At 57.4% G+C, this 21,029-nt stretch overlaps 1 protein-coding gene across 6 annotated transcripts in view; it reads right to left on the reverse strand.

The window, feature by feature from the left end:
- LOC105302825 (plexin-A1) overlaps window positions 1–21,029 on the reverse strand; it is a 311,386-nt gene that overhangs the window by 14,777 nt on the left and 275,580 nt on the right. For all 6 annotated transcript variants that reach the window (XM_023520932.1, XM_023520931.1, XM_023520930.1 and 3 more), the window contains 17 exons: window positions 14,417–14,557; window positions 13,414–13,514; window positions 12,962–13,085; window positions 12,721–12,874; window positions 12,251–12,350; window positions 10,673–10,787; window positions 7,307–7,507; window positions 5,334–5,430; window positions 5,067–5,260; window positions 4,800–4,951; window positions 4,596–4,716; window positions 4,137–4,273; window positions 2,691–2,858; window positions 2,037–2,130; window positions 1,599–1,838; window positions 1,349–1,492; window positions 764–998 (listed from right to left, as the gene is read on the reverse strand). In XM_023520932.1, coding sequence (XP_023376700.1) covers window positions 764–998; window positions 1,349–1,492; window positions 1,599–1,838; window positions 2,037–2,130; window positions 2,691–2,858; window positions 4,137–4,273; window positions 4,596–4,716; window positions 4,800–4,951; window positions 5,067–5,260; window positions 5,334–5,430; window positions 7,307–7,507; window positions 10,673–10,787; window positions 12,251–12,350; window positions 12,721–12,874; window positions 12,962–13,085; window positions 13,414–13,514; window positions 14,417–14,557 — 2,518 coding nt within the window. The remainder of the gene's footprint in view (window positions 1–763; window positions 999–1,348; window positions 1,493–1,598; window positions 1,839–2,036; window positions 2,131–2,690; window positions 2,859–4,136; window positions 4,274–4,595; window positions 4,717–4,799; window positions 4,952–5,066; window positions 5,261–5,333; window positions 5,431–7,306; window positions 7,508–10,672; window positions 10,788–12,250; window positions 12,351–12,720; window positions 12,875–12,961; window positions 13,086–13,413; window positions 13,515–14,416; window positions 14,558–21,029) is intronic.

Here is a 21,029-nt window from a genome sequence, read left to right on the forward strand (position 1 = left end):
CACCCACCGTGGCCATCTTGTCATCACAAAGAGAAAGGAACCCCAGGATGAAGAAATTTCTGAAGATGGAGCCAACAGAGCTTCTATTCTGGAAGGCAGCACATGCTGCACTTTCCCAGCAGAAGCCATTCTGAGCTGATTTCTGCCATTCACACACCAAGGTGATGATGGACACATGCCCTATCTTATGAGGATGGGTTGCAACCTGACTTTCTGAGACAGGGCTTGTCCAGGCCAGCCCAGGCCAGGGTCTGCATGTGCTGAAGGATGAAGAGGCCCCACTCCTCAGCAACACGCCCAGCCACATGCACAGAGCCACCACCACACTAACACATATATGCATACTGTACTGCCCTACAGGCTCTGCAAGGCCATCTGGATACCACTCATGACACCCAGTGAAGTAGGCACCAGCATTATGCCCATCCTACAGATGAGGAACTGAGGCACAAAGAGTTTACATGTCTGTCTAAGGAACTACAGCCAAGCTGGGGCACAGATGCAACTCTCTGGCTAGAGTCTGTGTCATAAGCAGCACCCTACAGAAGCCATACTTGTCCCAGGGCCCCTGAGCCGCAAGCACCAGTCAGGCACCAGCCTGCCTCCCTGGGACCAAGCCTAACACAGCAAGGCCATCGGGAATGTTGTAAACTGAGTGGAGTCAGCAGGCTGGATGGGAACTGGCTCAGAGGTAGCAGCACCCCCAGCAAGCCCCGAAGCCCTGGCACCCTCCATGTCCCCCATGCCCACAGCCCTGACATACCTTCCTTGCACTCGAGAGCCACTCGGGACTCCAGGTTGTCCATCTGGAGCTGCAGCCGCTTGAGAGTGCGGTCAGCATCGCGTGACTTGCGCTTATAGGCAATGAGCACGGCCACAATGACCAGCAACAGGAGGCCGCCACCGCCGCCAATGCCCACGATGGCAGGCAGAGTCAGCAGGCTGTCTGAGTACACCTGCAGCATGCCTGGCGAGAACTCAAAGCCACCGGCCCGCACCTGGGGTGGGAGTGGGGAGGATACAGGCTGCTCAGGAGGTACCATGCCCACTCAGCACCCACTGGCCCCACAGCCCTCGAGTACCTGACCCTGGCCTAGAGTACTCAGTGGGAGTGTAGAGGCGGGAGACCCAGGGAAGGCAGCAGGCCCACTAGGGGGCACAAAGGTGGGGCAAGTGCCAAATTGGAGCTTGCACTGGAGCTGTGCTCCCTCTGGGCTGGAGGCCAGTCTGGGGCTCAGTCACAAAGCTGGGATGCCCTGGATGGGGCTGGGTCAGTAGGTCAAAGGCAGGAGGAACCCAGAAGACCAGAGCTGGGACCGGGACACAGATGGCCTAGCCATGGACGCACCGTGACTTTGTGTTGCCCCGTAAGATTGGGTGACTCGCAGAGCAGCTGTGTCTCTGACACAGTAAGGGCACAGGGCGTGGAGCCGATCAGCACCGTGTAGTTGAGCCTTGAGTTGCCAGGTGCTGGTGGTAGGAGGTTCCGGCCCTGTAAGGGTGAGGGTGAGCCAGAGAGCCCCACTGGCCCCTGCTTACATCCTACCCCCACCGCACCACAACCCCACTCACACCTCCACCCAATGACTGAGGCCTACCTTGAGGATGAGCGGGGAGCTGGGCTTCAGCTCTAGGAGGCCCGTAGGGCTGAGCGGCTCCAGCACAGGGTCAGGGAAGTACAGAAAGGAGGAGGTGTTGAGGACAAGCAGAGCACGCACGTCATCCATGACAAAGCCCAGCTCGTCAGGCCGCTCCCCCAGCTCAGGTGGGCTGCGGGTGGGGTTGTCCACTGAAGGAGCCCGGCACACCATGGTGGTGTCGTTGTACACCAGGCAGCTCTGGGGACACAGATTCGAAGACGCTGGGCCGACTGCTCCTTGCATGGAGTCAGGCCCCTTGAGGGGCTACAGCCAAGCATGCATACCCAGCAGCCAGAGCTGGCTTCCTTCCCCAGGGCCTCCAAGCACAGCCACAGCCTTGGTGGCTTGAGCTGCATAGGAAGGGGGAGGGGGAGTGGTGGGCAGGCGAGGACTCACATTCTCCCTCTCAACGCCTCCATACTTGGCCCGGATTCGGGGTTCTCGGACGGTGGCCAGGTTGGTGCCTGTGACTGTTAGGAGGGTCCCTCCACTAGAAGATGAGGAGGTGGGAGGTCATGGAGCGAAGATCTGCCCCAGCCCAGCACAAACAGGTGGGGCCAGAAATGCCACCTGGCTTCCCAGAAGATGAAAGCAGGTTACGATCGCTCAGCCCCAAAACTCTGATTGCAGCAACCACATCTCAAAGTGGACAGGGATCCATCATCCTGAGAGCTGTGGGCTTGGATATGTTCGTTCATTTTTAAGAGTGCAGCACCACAGAGCTTAGAAGAATTTTTGTTTAATGTGATTTTCCAGGTTGCTGCAACCAGAGCACAGCAGTGACCACAGCCTTAAACTCTGCTGTTTCTACTCCCACCCTCAGAGACAGACCTGGCCAGTAAAGGGAGGGTTTGGCCACCCCCTGCCCAGCCATGAACCAGGTACCACCAACAAAAATTCAACTGGTTTCTCCAAACAGACAAAAACTTGGTGGTGGGACCACACAATGAAGGAGGAAGAGGAGAGCCCAGTGTAGGAGCTCTGCCCTCGGCAACGTCACATGGGACAGAGGGGATCACTGGGGCTCAGGGCAGGTTGGGGCGGCCCCACCTGTTGATGCTCCACTCAGGGTCAATCTTCAGGATGGTAGGGTCCTCAGTATAGTTGTACTTCACCTCAGGGTTGGTGAGCTGAGCACGGTTGATGTTGATGATGATGGGGGCACTACCAGGGCTCTGTCCAGGGGGTGTCAGACACCGGATCTCCCGGGAATTCCTCCTGGAGGGGCCAGGTGGGACAGTGAGGATGCGGGTGCTGGAATTCACCTCCCAGGTGGACTAAACATCTAGGCTCCATCGTAAACAGGTGTATGGGCAAGCTACTCCCCAGGCCCGCCCACCTGTAAAACAGGGCTGCACCAGGACCTGCCGCCATGTGGCTAATGACTGTTATGGTCACTTTTCCATGAGCCCCTCCAAGGGGCCAGGTGGGCGTCTGCCACCTTGGGCCCCAGGCTGGCACTCTCCTTCCACACTGCCCTGCTTGGGATTCAAGGCCCTGACTGACCCACCAGCAGAGGGCTGGATCCTGACTGCCGCATTCACTCCCCAGGTGACCTAGCCAGCAAGTATGCCCATGCCCAGGCTTGCTTGAGCCCAGCCTGGGCGGGCACCACGAGTAGGCCTGCTGGGTGGGAAGGGAGCTCACAGGGGTCTCAGCACAGCCTTGCAACAGCCTGGTCAGTTGCCCAGGGATGGCTGGCGGGACAGAGCCTTTGAGACCTCGATCTTCCCACCTGCTGTGGCACTGCTTCCACTCAGCCTGTGGTTTCCAGCGCTGGGAGAGCCAGAACACCAAGCTCACTGCCAACTCTGGCTGCGCTGGGTGATGCACATGCCTCCCCCTCTATGTTGTCCCCTGATGTGAAATTGGGGCTAAGCCCAGGCCTGTGCTATGAGTAGGCAAAATGAGCTAGCCAGAGTGGCGGGACTGGGTCATCCCCAATGGGCAGCCAGCCAGTCACTGCCTGCACCTGGGTCCCCATTCCCTCAGCTCCTTCAGTATAGCTGTGAGGCCCTGCAGCCACCAGGCCAGCAAGCGCAGCAAGGCTGCAAACACCAATAATTAGTCTGATAACGCATAATTACCACACGAAAATATTTAAAGGGCCGCTCCATTATCATCCCTAATCTAAAATTATCTACTTCATGCCTCAGGGTTTTAAGATTTCCTTTCTCTCTCTTAAAAGTTTTTAAAAAATACTTATTATGTTCCCAAAAGATCCCTCCACCCCAGGACAAGGTGGTTGAGCCCAATCCTTGGGTCCGGGTCCTACCCACCTGCCTGCCCTACCCGCCTGCCCTTCCCCCTCAGAGGTAGTCTGTCTTGATGATAATCTTCTCCGCCTCTGGTTTCCATAGTGATCACCCTGGCCAGGCTCTCCACACTCCCCTTGTTTCCCAGGCAACAAGAGGGGACATGCAGCCATCTGAACCAACCACCACCAGGGAAAGGTAGGCCACTCATGGGCCCCCTCTCCCCATTCATGTTCCTTACCAGGAAAAGGAGCAGGGCCGGCCACCAACAGACACAGCCACATCACTGCCTGCATTCAGGTGGCTGCCCTCGATGCCAATCCAGGTGCCCCCTGAAAGAGGCCCCCGGGCAGGGCTCACACGGTAGAAGGTTGGAGTCTACGGGAAGAAGGAACTTGCTGGAGCCCAGGAAAGACCTACCTACCCCTTGGGCCAGAGGCCTGTTTGCATCTCCAGCTGTGCCCAGGCCTTGTGCTCACTGGCTCTCACACATGGCCCATAGGCAGGCCCCCAAAGACAAGAAGGAAGGGGAGGGGAGACCAGAAGCAGAGGTGTTACTGCACAGTGGGGCCCACAGGAGAATAAGAAGCCCCTCACTTGAGGTGGCCGTTAAGCAAGGCCAGCCCCTACAGATAGGCCTCACAGCTCCCTTAGGCCACCCAAGAGGAAAGGGCTCCGGGCCAAGAGGAGTGAGGCTTACCACAAATGTGAAGCGCTTGGGTGACAGGGCCCGGAAGTGGGGGGAGCAGTCCCGCACGCACACCTCTACCAGGGCATCGTGGGCCCGCACCGTGCTAGCATCCCCGATCTCACAGACGATCCTGCGGGGAACCAGGGGCCTCAATAGGCTGCAGGGTCCAGCCAGGTGTTAGGGCCTCCCCCACCCACCCTGGGCAGCACTCACTGCTCAGCACTGATGTACTCGCTCTCCACGGGGCTGCACAGCACCTTTCCCACACGCACACCCAGCCGCACGTCCTCGAAGCGCAGGCCCAGGTTCTCACCCATGATGGTGAGCCGTGTCCCTCCCTGCCGAGGGCCCGTCTCAGGGGACAGCTGCAGGGAGACGGAGGCTGGCAAAGGCCATCCCTGGCCAGGAAGGGCTACGAAGGGGAGGTAGCTGGGCAGTCAGAGCCACTCCCTCCCCTAGTGGCCCAGGAGATCCACCTACCTTAAGGATCTTAGGGTCTGCGCAGCGGCTGCTGCCATGGTGGGCATGCATCCAGGAGGCAGGGGAGTCAGCAGGGCAGTGAGGGCGCAGGGAGCAGCGGCGCTCAGCCACGCACCAGCCGCACTCAAAGCGAGGGTCAGCTTTGAGGCAGAGGCCGCAGCTCTCCCGCAGGGCAGGACACTTGTAGAGGTGGGCTGTGGGGTGGGGAGAGACAGTCAGCTCAGCCCGCCCACAGCCCATCCCCGGGGGCTGCCCCACCTGGCTCACCCTGGATATTCTGAGGGTTATCGATGACAAAGTTGTTGTTCCACACCACTGACAGGTTCACAGGCAGGTCGCTGATGTCATTGCCCTCATAGGAGTACTATGGGCAGCAGACAGGGAGGTCAGACCACACAGCCCTAGGGGGCAGGTCAGGGCTTGTGTGCCCCTCTTGGCCACCTTTAGGACTGGCTGCTGGGAGCAAGCTTGGTGGGGGCAGGGTCTTGGGGCTCTGCCTGTCCAGACTGGTGTTTCCAATCTGGAGGCAGATACCCCAAAGAACAGCCTGCTTGCCAACCAACTTAAGGGACTAAGCTTCTCCTGTCACACCCAGCTCTCCTTCTGTGTCCCCCACCCTAGATCTTCCTTTCCGGTGGCCATGGTCCCCACTGTCGAGTCAAGCCTCTGTCCCCAGCAGCCTCATTAGTTGTACCCTCCAGGGTGACCTCCCCATTTGCCCCTGCAGTCAGCCCTACCAGGAAACCAGGACTTCCCAGCTGGATCCTTTAGACGGGTATCAGGGATGCTCTGTGAACCTCCATTTCTTTATCTGCCAAACAAGCTAAGTAATCCCCGTGCTGGGACTGCCCTGAGATGTGAGCTGTGTGAGCCCATGCCGGGCTGGGCTCAGAGACACTACCCTCCCTAGGAGCCCAGGACCAGCACTCCCAACTGGGCAGTTGAGGCCCTCCATTCCATCCCAGAGCAATTCATCATTATTCCACTTGCAGGAATTTAATTGGCTCCTATCACATTCTGATACTCCCTTTCCCTTTAAATGATAATTGTGGGCCCGGTAAGAGGGGAGGGCGGGAGGGGGCTAAGAGTGGAGAGAAAGGTGAAAGAGGCTTGGGAATGGTAGAGAAACAAGGACGGAGAACGAGAGTGACAGACAGAAGCCAGAATGATTCAAGTGGAAGGCATGGCTAACAGAATCAGCGACACAGCGAGGACGAGAGAGAACTGAAAGCATGGGACAGGCAGGAAAGCGCAGGAAACTATAGGGCCAGTCAGCTGGCTGAACTGCCCCTGGGAGCTTGCTGTGGCCCCTGGACCCTAACCCATCTTGCTAGGAAAGAGGAGAGGTGGGCCAAGGGGCTGCCACCACTGGCATTGGGCTAGACCCCTGACCTCAAGGCCTTTCCCCTGGGATTCTGGGGGTGGGGGCCAAACACAGGCCTTACAGAGGCACCACCAACCAATAGGGCCTTGGCCATACCAGGAAACCCACTGGTCTCCTGACTACATTCTTCCTGAACGGATGGGGAAACCAAGGCCTGCCAGAGATCACAGAGAAAGCCAGAAGAGGGCCTCAAGACCACCAACTCGGCACCATTACCCCACTCACCAGGGAAGGTTTTGGCTCTGCAAAGATTACTTTTGCTAAATTCACTGGAATTAACAAAAAGCTTTGAAAATGTCATCTTATTAGATTTAAGGCTCCAAATGTGGCTGCTTCTTGGTACTCGGGCAACACCCGCCTGCTAGATTGCAAACACACAGGTTGCTATGAGCAGTTCCTGCGTCTAGCCACAGAAAAATATAAAAAGATGAGTAACAGGGCACTGTTGCCCTGACCTTGGCCCTCCTAGAATCATTGGATGATGATGGCACATGGGCGTTTCCACATACCTCAACCTGGCCTCCTCACCCATGTCCCAAAGACCCCTCGCAAAGTCACATCTACAAATCCCACCACATCTAAGTTGCCCACTCCCACATCTGAGATGTGCTCCCTCCAAAGGTCTGAGTGGCTCTTGGCAGGGCCCCACCTGCACAACCAGGCACACCTGAGGGGTGTGGCACTTATAGTTAGTTCCCTGCACTTACCTGGGGAGCCCGATGTGCCTCTGAACACCTGCCTGCGTCCTGTGCTTTTGCTCATGAGCAGAAACCAGATCCTAAGGCTGTGAGGGTAGCCAGCCCAGTCTAGCAGAAGGGGTTCCCAGAAGCCCCCTGGTGGCTCCAACCTGCCTTACCGAAGAGTTCTGGCACTGCAGGCTGGAGCTGTTGAAGCGCAGGGCGGTGACGCGGGCTGGGCTTCCTGGGATGTGGAAGAGGCACTCATAGCCACGCTGGCCTGACTGTGGCTGCGGCAGGTTCCGGGCAGCCAGAGTGATGGGCTTCACCACACCCACTGGCACATAGATTTGGGTGGAGGGCAGGATCTGTGGGCAGTCCTAGAGGCGACAAGGCTTCATTTGAGCCCAGAGTTAGGGGCCAGTGAGCAGGGCGTACTCCACTGCGACCCAGGCTGCAATCTGGGCCCACAGCCTGTGCTTTGGTATAAGCACCACTGTGCCCACTTTACACGCTGACAGACTGAGGACCTCAGAAAAAGCCAGCTGGGCTAGAGGCAAAAAGCCTGGGTTCTGCACTCCACCAGTCTGTGTGGCTGCATTCTGTGCCCTGGGACAGGCCCTATCCCCTCTGGGCCCCGAGTGCCCTGCCTAGTGTTCTAGGATCCCACAGATAGTCACCAAAGGGCTCCATCTGGCTCACAGCTGCAAAGGCCCTTAAGACAAAAAAAAAAAAAGCAGCCAAGAGTGAGGCATAGGGGCTGTAAACTCAGCTGGGGACCCAGAGAGCATATAAAAATAGCCAGAGCCAGGCAGAAAAACAATCAGGCCCCCAGGGCCAGCATTTCAACAATAACTGATGCAACACCCCAGCTCCCTTGCAGCACACTGGCAACAGCCAAGGGAGGAAACAGCCCCATGGGCATGCCACTGAGCTGGGCTTTAAATAGAGATACTGAAAACAGGCCGCACTCCCCAAGGCCTGCAACAGCTCCCAATGCAGCACGGGCCTGGGCTTGGCTCTGGCTCTAGGTTTTGGGGCCCGAGGAGGGAGCCCAGAGTTGGGTCTGACCCTTTGGGGATCACTGATGAGGCAGAGCTGGCAGGGCATGGCCCGCCAGCTTACCCTGGGTCCGCAGGATGCCCCCATTTCCACCAGGGAGAGGCAGGTGCTGGTGACGTGTATGGAGGGCCGCTGGCCCTGCACTCAGGGGCCCTTACCTACACCAGGACTCCCCTAGCCATTTGAAGGGATGCCTTGCCCAGGCCCCAAGCCCAGGGATCCTGAGGGATCCTCCAGTTGCCTCCCAGACTTTGGCTGCCCTTCCTGGGCTCCCTAGCAGCCCTGGCTCATTGTGGTCATCAGGACTGGTCTCACTGCCCTTGACTTCACACCTCTCCTCTGCATACACACTATCTCAGCTGCCTGGGAGGTCAGCACCACTGTCAGCCTTGGGGTGTAGGCTCTGTGTCCTGCTGACTAGTCTCTCTGTGGCTTAGTCTTGGCATTTGGGTGCCCCAGCCATGAAAACGGGTTGGCTCAGGGCTCTGACATTTCTTTCAGGCCGTGAGTGGCCGGAGAGCAGGCTGAGCTGGAAGAAAGATGAGCAATGTGGGCTCTTCTTTGAGGGGACCCACCTCCCCACATTCAAGGGGCTCTCAGTCTGGAAACTGGCTCAAGTCTGAGAAGTGAGTAAGGGACCACAACTCTGTTTACATGATTCAAGTTAGATCTTTATTCGCTTGATCTAGAACTCTTCCGCTTACGCAGATCAAGTAAGAATTTAGAAAACAGCCTTACTATTCCACTTCCAGGGACACCATGACCAGGGCCAGTCCTTCCTGGTAAGGAGGCCGCCGGGAGGAAAAGCACATGACCCTCTCATGGAAATGCCAGCCATCTCTTTCATTCCCGGAGAGGGCAGACCCAGCGTTCCTCGCAGAAAGTCCTGGCTGTTGGGTTCAGGCCACCTCAGAGTGAGTGCAAGCTCTGCTTCAGGGGTGCTCCCCGTGGGACTTCTGCCAGATCGTCCACCCAGCACTAGCTGCCTCTTCAATGCCCTTCCCTAACAGGCTCTGGTAGTTTCCACCTCAAACAACCCAAGCAAATATGAGAGACCAAGGACAAGGCAAGGAGTAGGGTTCTCGGGAACTCTTTCTCATGGCGTAGGGAACAAAGACACCATGGAGTGAGTAAGCTCCTGAGTGAAAGGTGGCTCCAGAGGAGTCAAACCAGAACCAGAGATGGTAAGGGGGGCCTGGGCTGGGAGCCAGAGTCCTTTCAAACAACGAAATTGGTTAAGTCTACGGATATGTTACACTCCCTAGATATGTCCCCATAAAATCTGGGACTATAGCTTAAGAGGAAGCATCTGTGGAATATATCCATTAGCCAATAACCCTCCCTGGACCCCATGATCGCGCCCAGCCCTACATGGGCGAACTCCTCAGGAAGGGTCTGCACTTGCTGCTCCACTTCTCCTGGCTGTCACAGCCCACAACAGCCCTTCAGAGGTCCCCAAAATCCCAGGGTCACTGCCCACCTCCAGGACACCTCTACTCAGCTCCTCACACAGGCCACACTCTCAAAGAAGCCCACTGCCCACCCCCTATGCTGCAGGCTCTCACACCACCCACTCTCACGCTGTCACCCCTGGATGCCCATGGTCCCCGCCTGCTCTCAGCCTGCCCCACACTGCCAGCTCGTCCCATGATGTGCTACAAAGGTCCAGAGGGTGATGGTGGGGGTGTTCAAGGGAGGCTGTGAGAAGAGGGGCCCATAGCATGGAGGCGGGGGCAGTGGATACTATATTTCCTCTGCTCCATACCTGTCCACAGAAGTCCAGACCATCTAAAGCCCCCAAGTGCCCCATAGCCAGGGGGACCCACACATGCCCTGTCCCAAAAGGCATGGTATCACTGCAAAGGAAAGGGCCCTGGTTTCAAGTCCTAGCTCTTTACCTCCAAGATGGACATGGGGACCCATGCCTATCCCCTCCCTACCTGGCAGGTCCCAGGTCAGCCCATACGGGTTGATTCTAAATAAAATCAGTGCCTTCCCTAGGCTCCAAATAATTATGACTTAATCACTATCAGTTACCACGCAGGACCTCAGATGGCTCCAGAAACTGACCAATTGCCCTGCAGGTCAGTCTAACATGTTCCCTTATCCATATGGACTCAGCATCAGGCCTGCCCAACCAGACACCTCACGCCCCAGGCTCACATCACCCTGTGTGGACAGTAGCCTCCCCACATCATCCCCCAGGGAGGCCCATTGGTCTGCAGCCCCCAATCAGAGGCCTAAAGGCAGGGCTTAGTCTGAGGCTTCTCCATCTCCTCCAAAGGTCACAAAAGAGACCTAGTGAACACCAACAAATGCCATTGGCTGGCCGCAGGCCAAGACAGCCCTGAAGGATGTCCCCAACCTTACACACTTCTTGGCTGGCATCCCAGTCACCCACAAGAGCTCTCCCAGGCCGACCTGTGGGCGATATCCAGTTCTGCTATACCTCCAAAACCCTGCTCACCCCAGGATTGCCTTACCTCAGACACATTGACACGGCCCTCCAGGAAGGCACAGTCAGCAGCATTGTGTGTGCATACGTGGCGGTATTTGCACCAATGGCAGGGGAAAGAGCCATTGACACACGACAGGCAGCTGCAGGGAAAGAGTGGGTCAGTGACGCCAGGCATCCTGTGCCTCCCCGTCTGCCACATAGGGCCGTACCATACTGCCTCCCTGCTGCTCCTCCACCAGTCATTCACAGGGCCACCCCATGGCCTTTGCACTGGCTAAACCTCCACCTGCTCAGAGAGGCCTTCCATGTCAGCTGGTCTCAGCCACTGAACTGCCCCACTCCCCTCCCTCTTCATTGCTCTTCCCCTAGACCCTTGATATCTGACAGTCCACAGACAGAACCTTCCTGATGACGGACACATCAAGAGCCTACACCGTTCACTACGGTGACCGCTGGCCACACCAGGACACACATTGACAATTAGCACTGGAAATGCGTTAGTACAACTAAGGAACTACACTTTAAATTTTATCTTGTCTTAACTTAGATTTAAGTTTCAGTGGCTAGTAGCTCCTGCAGAGGTGGACAGAGCCGTGGGAGACATCAACCACCACAAACAAAAATGCAGGCTCTGCTTAGGAGAAGGGTGCCCCACTTATTCTGACACGTCCCCAAGGCTTGGTCAGGGTCCTTGTGGTGCTCTGGCCGCAGTAGCCTCATACAGCTGGCTGGCACCTCATCTCTACAGCTTCCATGGCATCCTCATTCTCCAGGTAAATGCCACCGGCTACCTTTGAGAACCTCCCAACCTTCTGGCTACTCAGCTTCTCCAGAGACCCTCAACCCCCTCCAGCTCTGGAATGCATCTCCTTGCCCCAAAGAACCCAGCCCACCCAGGAATGAGAAGTTGTACCCTGGTAATAACAGTACCCAGGCCACATCGACAAAGGCAGGCATGACTGAGGCTGGACCCCCACCACCCACCATGCCCTATGCTAGGGAAAGGGCCAAGGTACCCCTCTGAGCCTGAGGCCCCTCTGGGCCCACCCAGGTGCCTGGCCCATGGCAGGATGCACAGTAGGTCCTCGGCCTCTCCCGTTCTTCCTACTGCTCACAACCAAGAAAGACAGAGATGAGCACCCGGCCAGCACCAGGGAGACCTCCCACCCTGGATCTCTGTGCCCCAGATGCCACCCCTACCCTCCCAACCCCCACCCGGGTGGCATAAACCAGAGAAGACCCAGACCACTACCTGTCTCAGAGCAGCAAGTACCAAGTGCCCATCCCATGGCATACCATCTCCCATTTAGATGATGCAACTGCCCCACTACACCCCACCCCAAGCTCCCTGACTCACTCTGGTGCCCACAGGCCATTCCTCACACCAAGGTAAACAGTGAGACTCTCCACGTTATGACTCGGTGCACGTCACTCCCCACACACCCACCCGCTCCGACTGTTGCCCCAGCCTCAGGCTCATCTGGACCCTCTGCCCAGGCCAGATGTTCTCATGACAGGCCTCGTCTTCTGCCCTGACCACCAGATCACATTGCACCGTGCCCTGCCCTGCGGGACATCGATGCAGAAAGCTGGGGACACTCACGACTCATGGACGCTGCAGTTGTAGAAGACAAAGTCCACAAACGCAAACTTCTTGCCCGTCTCTTTGGACTTTAGGTAGAGCTTCACCACCCGCTGGTCTCCTGTAGGGCAGGGCAGGCCCAAGTCACCAGGACCACCAAATGCAGCCAAATATAGGACCCCCACATAGAGCAATCCCCAAACAGGGAAAGACCTTGCCAAGGACACTCCCAACCACCAAGTGTGTAGCCCCTGGCCACACCCTAGCCCCTCTGGCTTGCAAACATCTAAGAACACCAGGTAGGCCCCTTGCATCTTTGTACTTATGGTCCCTGCCTCCACTCCACACCGTTCCCATGTAGACATCTGTTCCTTATCCTGCCATCCTCCTTGGTCACCATGCAATACTCATTCTCTGTCCCCATCAACAGTCGAGCTGCACAACAGGAGGCCCTTGCAGGTGCTGCCCAGGCCCAATTATAGTGCACTCACCCTGGCCCCGCGTGATGGGCGCCACCTCCCCAGCAGAGGGTGAGTGGCAGTGGATGCGGCCGTCCTCCAGGACACTCTCAGACTCAGTGAAGTCCTCAAAGGAGCAGTTGACACCGGCTGAGAGGTCAGGCACATTCCAAGCCTGCAGCACAAGCTGGGGCACCCACAGCAAGGAGGTGTGAGCAAGCAGGGTCCCACTGCCCCACCCATCCCTCTGCCCATGCTGGGAAGCCGCACTTACCGGGACCTGGGACATGGTGACAGACACATTTCGAGGTTGCACAGTCAGCTGCACACACTGCAGCAGATCCGAGGCAAAGCGCTGAGGCTCTTCCGCCCGCTCACAGGTATCTTGACGGGAACAGCTGTGGGCAGAGGGGACTAGGCTGGGTGCAGGCAGGGAGGTCTGAGCAACCCAGCCCCTAGCCCCTGCTCAGCAGGGCCAACCCCTGCACTTGGGGAAGCCCACCAGCTTCACTGTATCTTTTCTTTACTGTGAGACTGGGCTGTCACTCAGTCGCAGAAAACCATCAGCCTGAGGGTGCCTTGCTCGAGGAGGCCCAGAGGAGCTTGGAGGGAAGCTGCGACAACCTGAGGCACACAGCAAGGCTATTTGGGGCCCTCCAGGGACAGAGACCTCCAGGCCAGGGTGTCAGAGCCCTCCTGCCCACTGCCACCCCCATCCAGACTCACATGCTATGCAGGACACACCAGCCGCAGTGGGGGTCCCGAGAGCCCAGGCACAGCTCGCATGACGTGTACTGCACACAGCTTTCCACGGGCACTCGCGTCACCTGGCAGGAAGGGGACTCGGCCTCAAGATCTCACCAGGCATATCCCAAGGACCCCTTCTAGTCTTACCTCCTCACACTATTGTGTGCTCCCTGACCCCCAAATACCAGGGACACCCCTCTCTTGGGACTTCCTCCTATTTTTTTCAAAAGCCAGTCCTGGTGACACTGCCTCAGCCAAGTCAGGCCTCTCCCCGGGAGCCCAGGGTGGCAGTGGCCAAGGAGCCAGAAAGCTTGTGCACAAGAACCACCTAGAGAAGAACTGACCATTCTGGCCAGAGTTACTCTCCTATCTGGTCTGGACTCCAAGCTTCCTGGGAAAGCTGTGGCTCATCGACCCTATTCCTAAGCACAGAGGCAAGCTGGGCCCTGCTCACCCCGACCTCGTCTGCTCCACCCTGAGGTCCCCAGAAGGGTGGAAGAACCGGATGGCTAGGAGAGGGGCAGAGGAGAGCTGGCCAAGAGGGAAAGAAGGTCTTTCCCACCTGCCCCACTTCCAACTGCCATGGGGCAATCAGGTCAAGCAGAAGGGCAAAGGCTAGCTGCAGCCCAGGCCAGGAACACAAGCACATGGCCTTGAAGAGCTGGGAGAGTCCAGCCAAAGGCTCCACTGAGGCTGCTGCCCAAAGTCCCCACCATGTAGATGAGGCCAGTGCTTGACCAGGTCACTGTCTGAGAACTTGGGGCCCCAGATGCACGCCCCAAACCCTGCAATGACACCAATACCTTGATAATGTTCTCATTAAATATTTGCTCCTATGGACACGAAGTCATTCACAAAAGGGAGGGAATTCTAAAACTGGCCCAGGAGAACCTAGAGGCAGCAAGACATTGTGAGACATAGCAGCCACACCTAGCTCCCCAGGGAAGGCCTACCCACACACATCTGGCAGTGCAGTACCCACCTGTTTCTCTGTCATGGCGTAGAGGTACTGGTGGTCGGGGCTGAGGACAAGGTCACGCAGGATGGGGCTACCCTCTTGGGCCACCACACTCTCGTAGGCCAGAGCTGGCCGGCCACCGGGGTTGGCCAGGTCCACCAGGATCTGTGGCAGTGAGGGCCTGAGTAAAGGTGTGCTGATGCTTTTGTGCCCCAGCCCTACAGCCCCTTAAGATGGGGGTCTGGAGCCTCTCCCCAGCCACCCCCAAAGTACTATAAGAACAAGGCTGAGGCCATTACTCCACTCCAACCAGCCTGCACAGGACAAATTGCATACCAGTAGGCTGGTCCTGGCCTAGCCCCTTCATTAGTCAACAGGTCACAGCCCAGGGCTGGGGGTTTCTGGAGGCTGGAGACAACCACTACCCCACACCCCTCACCCACCACCGAGCTGCACAGCCATACCCGATTCAAAGGCAGCAGGTACCCCTGCAAGCATACCACCTTCCCTGGGCCAGGCTGGTCCTCCTAATGGAGGGAATATTTGTGGGAGGAAGAGAAGAGGCAGCAGGGGTCTTATAGGTAGCTTGAGAGGTCCAATGCTGCTGAGAAGACTGAGAAGTGACATGCCAGGAGCCTCCTGGGTGGGGATGCAGCGTGAGTGTGAGGGTCCAAGCCCCAGGGCACGCTGGAGTTGGGGCACACCCCTAGAGAAGGGCAGGCATCTCATCAGCATGGAAATATATTCCAGATACCAAACAAACTGAGCGTTAATTAGCCAGCTCTTCTCCGCAGCTTGCAATGATATAAGTATTTTTAGTTGCTTTTACCAAACAAATGTATTTAATTAACAGAGACCCAAGGGGCTTTCCAGAGATGGGACTCGTGGGGTGGCTCAGCCAGTCTGGGCAGGCTCCCAGGGCATAGGGCAGCAGGCCCTACTCAGGCCCCTCCCTGCTCTGGCTATAACTGGGCGGCCAGCCCACCTCTCCACCTCTACCTCTGGGGCAGGGTCTGGCCAGGGCTCAGTCCAATACTCCTGCTTTGCATCCCCACACAGACAGGACAGGGTGGGGCTGACTAAGTAGTGGGGGGCCGTGAAACAGGCAAAAGCCCCTGGCTAAGACCAGCTCCAACAGAGGCTCGGCAAGGGTAGCCAGCCAGGGTGGGGTGCCGTGTCTCTGGGCCAGAGGCTACTGGCAGCAGGAGAGGGGTAGGGCTGCATTCCTGAGAGCCTGGGGCCACCCCCCACATCCGCTCAGCTGCCTCCCCGCCAGGCAAACCAGGCAATCAGGCTTAAGTCAAACCAGACTCGGAAGAGCATAGCCCAGTACTAGGCAAGAGGCAACAGCCCTGGGCTGGGCCTATAGCTGCCCAAATGGCTCCGGCCTGGCCTCTGGAGCCGGGTGAGGGGCCCCCAGTCTCAGAGCTCCTACAAGTGAGAACTGGACAGACCCCCCAACCTGCACCCAGCCAATTCCCACAAATCTCCAGCCCTGTTTAGATGGGCGGCCTGTAGGCAGGCACTGTTCACAGGAAGCCTGATGTCAGCTCCTTGAGCCAGGTGGGCCCAGGAGAGACAACAATCACAAAGGAGGGCCAGGGAAGCCAGCAGTTGTCTCTGGACCCACAGTGCCTGGGCCCAGTGGTGTGACCCTAGTAGGGTGCTGAACCTCTCTGCCTCAGTTTACCTACTTGTCAAATGGGAATGACAGACAGCCCTCCTCACACAAAAGCTTTTCTGAGGCTTAAATGGGAACCAAGCCAGTGTGCCAAATAAGACACAGGGAAGCCAGGCCCCCTGGCAATCACCAACCCCCGGAAGCCAGTTACATAGGCCCTGCAAGTCTAGCCTGGACAGCAACCAGTGAAGAGGAGACAGGTGGGCAGGGTAGAGTCCCAGTGGAGACCCAGAGCTCTAGTCTCAGCCCAAATGACTGGAATCAGAACTCTGGATTTTTCCTCAAGTCTCGGCCTTTCCCTGCCCCCATCCCTGCAGATGCCTCCAGTAGCACCCAGAAGCCCACGCTTGGCCCCCTCCCACCCAGTGCTAGGCCTACAGCCCCTTCCACAACACCCCTGCCTGGTCTCTCTCACATGCCTGCCCCCAGGGCCTTGATAGGGGACACTCTCAAGGTACCTGCTGAACAGGGACACTTGAGGGGCCCCAGCCTCTCCAACCCTGACCACCGGGGGCCACATGGTGCTAGTCTTAACCCCACCTGCAGGCCCCTCCCCCCTCAGAGGTGAGAGCACAGGCTGAGGCATGGATGTCACAACAACGGGTTCACCCAATCCGATAGGGAACAAGAGAAATTTAATATAGGGAAGGTCACATCCAGGAGGCACATCAGCTCTGAGAAATGGCAGGGGGTGAACAGAGAGCGAGCCTCCTTCTTATGGTACTGGGTAAAGTAGCAGAGGGGAGGCAAGCCAGGCTTGGGCTCCGGAATGCCCCCACCCCCAGGCCAGTAGCATGCTGGCTCCAACAGGTGGCACCCAACAGCTGTGGTGCGAAGCATGCACATCCAGCTGTCCATCCATCATGCACCCAACTGTCCACTCACCTGCCGACACTTGACAGCGCTCAGCCCTTAAACATAGGCAGGCCCCAGGCCTCAGGGAGACGAGGCATTTCTGAAGGGCACAGAGTGAGGGGGCATAGGGAAGCAGAGCCCACAGGCCAAACGGTAGACATGACATGGGTTACAGGCCCCATCCTGTGCACTGAATAGCCATGGTCCAGGTTCAGCAAGGTCCCTGCATGCACCCATGACAGTCAGGGGGTCCAGCTGGAACTGACCAGTCTTGGGGACATGTTTGTTGCGTCCCAGCCAGTTTTCAGGCTTCAGGGCTCGTGCAGCGCAGACAGGTAAATGGAGCTCACAAGGGCCCTGGACTGCCACCTGTACCTGGGGACACAGAGTCTACTCCCAAAGTTGGAGAAGGAACACAGCATGCCGCCCAGAGGGCATTTCCAGGGAGAATGGGCATGCAGGGCAGTAACATGGCCAGGCAGCTGGCAGAAAGAACATCAGGACACACATTGCCAGTAGCACGTGTGCTGACAACACATCCACAACAGTCCGCACTAGGACCACCCACCTGGGGGCAGCCCACCCTGGGGCAGCTGAGCCTGTAGAAGACACAGAAGACTTCCAGAGTTCCCTGGTGTACCCCCCAACCTCCCAGCTATCATCTCTGTGCTTGGCAAACCTTTCCCCCAAAACCACCCGAACCTTCCATGACTGGCTGTGACTGCCCTCCCTACCATTTCCCACCACAAAAAAAATCTCAGGGTCCAAACCCAGCCCTGCCCACAAAGGTCCCTCTGCTGTGGTGCCCTTCCCAACCCCTGCTGAGGAGGCCCTCCCTCCACCCAGATGGCTTTAGTGGAGTTGTCCAGCCTCCCTGGGCCACGCCAGGGCTGGGCATCCTCCCACCCACCCACAGCTTTGGCCTAGAAGGGACATGGCCACCACCACCCAACCTCTGCCAAGGCTCTCCAGTCCTGTCCACTTCTCCCCTGGTCTTCCCTATCCCTCTGTTCTGGGGACTTCCCTGGATTCTGAGCCAAGGCACAAGGGCTGTCAGGGAGGGGACGGGCCGCAGCAGTCTCTTGGAGCCAGGACCAGGCAAGGTGCTGATCATGGGACAGGCACCTAACACTGCCACCATGGGGCATCACGTGCCCTCCCCAGATGGGCCAGGGAGCAAGTTCACCTCTTCATCCCCAGGTCCCTGCAGTTAGAGCCCAGCCCAGGGCCAAAGGGAGATGGCTAGCAGCAGGTGGATGGCCCCTGGCCCTGGAAACCCCAGCCCAAGGCTCGCCCAGCTGGCTGCCCCCGCACCCATCACTGCACAGCTCTGACCAACTGCTGAAGGCAGGCAGCTGATAGCCTGCCCAGGTCAGCTGTCCATCCAGCCCAGAACCAACAAAAGGCCCATTCTCTGAGATGAGGGCAGGCGGGGGCACCGGGGAGGATGTCTGGGCTGTCTAGGCTGCTTGCCAAGGCCGGCACGCGCCCTAGCTGCCCAGAGGCAGGGGGCTGCCCATCATGGCCTGGAACAGGAGGGAAGAGAGGGCTACTATGCCCATCCCAAAATGGCAGCCCTCATGTCTGTATCTGTGAAGCGGGGTTGCACTGACTGAGCCAATTCCTGGTGTCCAGATGGGGGTAGGGGTGAAATGAGGACAGGACCATGGGTAGGAAGACAGGCAGAGGACATGGGCAGCAGCCAGCGAGCTGGCCATGCACTGGGCTGGGACCTCACAGGCATTCCCCTTCTCTTGTAGATGCAGCTGCTAAGCCTGTTCCCCACCCAAGGGAGGTAAGGGGTCCTGGGAAGAGCTGTGCAAGAGGCAGGCACCTCTGGAAGGACTCCCCAAAAGGCAGAGCCTGTCTTCCTCTCTCCTTCCTGGCCAGGGCCAAATGGCTGAGGCCTTGATAGACTCAGATCCCAAGCCTTCCTTACCCCTTCACAGGCTGCCATAGGATCCCCCATTCTCTGGCTGGGGTCAGGTTCCAGGCCCCTTACTGGGACCATTCTTAGAAAAATCAGGAATAATTTGATATTGAAAAAACAATTAGCAATTTCCCCTTGGCAGTAATTAGATAATTAAAACATAATTTACAAAAGGCCGGATGACTACAATTGGGCCAGACACACCTGTCAAGGTATAGGGAGAAGGTCCGAGGAATCCCACCCACAATCCTCGACACACAGACAGGAGAACAGGGACCAACCAACACAAGCAGTGGTCCTGCCTGATCCTCAGTCTCATCTGCTGACAGACAATAACCTCACAGCAATAAGTGAGAATTCAAAAGCTCCAGGTTCCCAAAGTTAGAGAGGCCAGCCTGCTGGAAGCTGCTCAGAGACTGGGCCCACAAATCTCAACCCTGCTGTAGGACAGAGGCGCACAGGTGCCCCAGAGAATCTGCCCACTGCCTTGGAAGCCGCATAAAGCTGGGCCACGAAGCAGTGTAGATTGTATGGCTTTCCATCACACATCATTGGCTAGGACTGTCCTCAGCCAGCATATGGCCAGGGTGCTTGCTGCAGCCTGAGATTTAACTGACACTTGGTACAACCACTGATGCTGTGGTAGCAGCAGTGACCATTCAGCCTAATATCCTTATCTCAAACCCAAAGCCATCCGCTGCCCACCCTCCCATCCGTGACTCCAATGCCCCGCAGAGCCGGACCTTCACAGACCCATGTCACCCACACTACTCCCACAAGCTGGGTCCCCAGCTCAAGCAGGTAGACACGAGACCATTCAACTTTCTTAAAGCCACCACAGTCCTCCGCCCAAGACAGCAACTGATGCCTCTCCTTCAGACCTCCTGCAGTTCTCAGCATGGACTAGGGCACCCCTAAGCTTTGGCCGTGCTGTTCTTTCCCCCTAGAACACCCTTCCCAGCAGACTCCCCAGTCCCCTGGGCTGTTCCAGCCTCTGTACCCATCTCATTGCGCTGCCAGGGGCTCCCACACCTTGACCCCCAAGAGGACAGGTCCTAGAGGGCAGGGCCTTCTGCTGAGGGGGAGAGGAACCACGCATTGTGGGCAGTAACCCTGGGTGCTCATGAAGCTTACCCCCACCAGGCTCACCCTGAAACTGGGCATGCTAGGGACTGAACACGGGGAAGTCACTGCCAGTCTACAAATGCAAGTGTCATTCTTATCAAAGGTGCCAGTTGCCCCTGCCAGGACTGAGGCCTGATTAGCCAGACCCCGCAGTGAGGAGGGCTTGGAGTTGTAGGGCCTGGGGCAACACTCTCCATGCATGTCTGTGGGTGACTCCACTAGCCGCTGTCTGGTGGGAAGCAGAAGCAATGCTCATATAACAGGAGCTCATGAGCTCTGGGACAAGGGGCTGGGGTAGCACTAGAAAGACCCACTGGGTGAGTAGGAGGTCCCTGTGCCCTTCTGGCTCATCCTACCATGGTCAACCACGCCCAAGAGAACCACAAAGAGCAGGACACACAGACATCCACAGGGTACCATGCAGTGCCACCCTATGGCTCCAGGGACGACTACCCTTGGTGGGCAGGGGCAGTGTACCCATGGGGCCTACAGGCCCAGCAGCTAAGACAGGAAGCAGGCAACCAGGACCACTCTACTCCTTGCCAACAACCTCCAGGGGATGAATGCCATTAGGACCAATAACCCACCATGAGCAAGACTGCACGCTAACCGACCACCCTGCCACACACCGCAACACATGGCCACCTAGTCCCAGAAACACTGAGAGATTCAGAATGAAAAAACAACAGAGAGCCAAAAGCACCACTCCCAGGTAGAAACCCAACAGAAACACAGTCCTGCGCTCATGAAGCCACAAACAGAAACTCACACAGCAGCACTGCTATCACAGACCTATGTGCAACAGGCCACACCAACTTAGAACGGAAGGACACCATGCACATATGTGTGGAATACAGGCCACCACTATGACAGAGAACCAGCTCTGGCTGCCCATATATCAGAGCTGAGTCTCAAAAGCAATGTTGAACAAAGGAAGACAAAAGATGAGCTGTGTGGTCCAAGCTACAAAAGTCCACAAACCAGCAATACAGCCCTAGGGAGGATGGAGGTGGCCCAGTGAAGTAGCCTATGGGGAAGGGGAGTGA

The sequence above is a fragment of the Pteropus vampyrus genome, unplaced genomic scaffold (assembly GCF_000151845.1).
Source record: "Pteropus vampyrus isolate Shadow unplaced genomic scaffold, Pvam_2.0 Scaffold285, whole genome shotgun sequence".
Classification (NCBI taxonomy): Eukaryota; Metazoa; Chordata; class Mammalia; order Chiroptera; family Pteropodidae; genus Pteropus; species Pteropus vampyrus.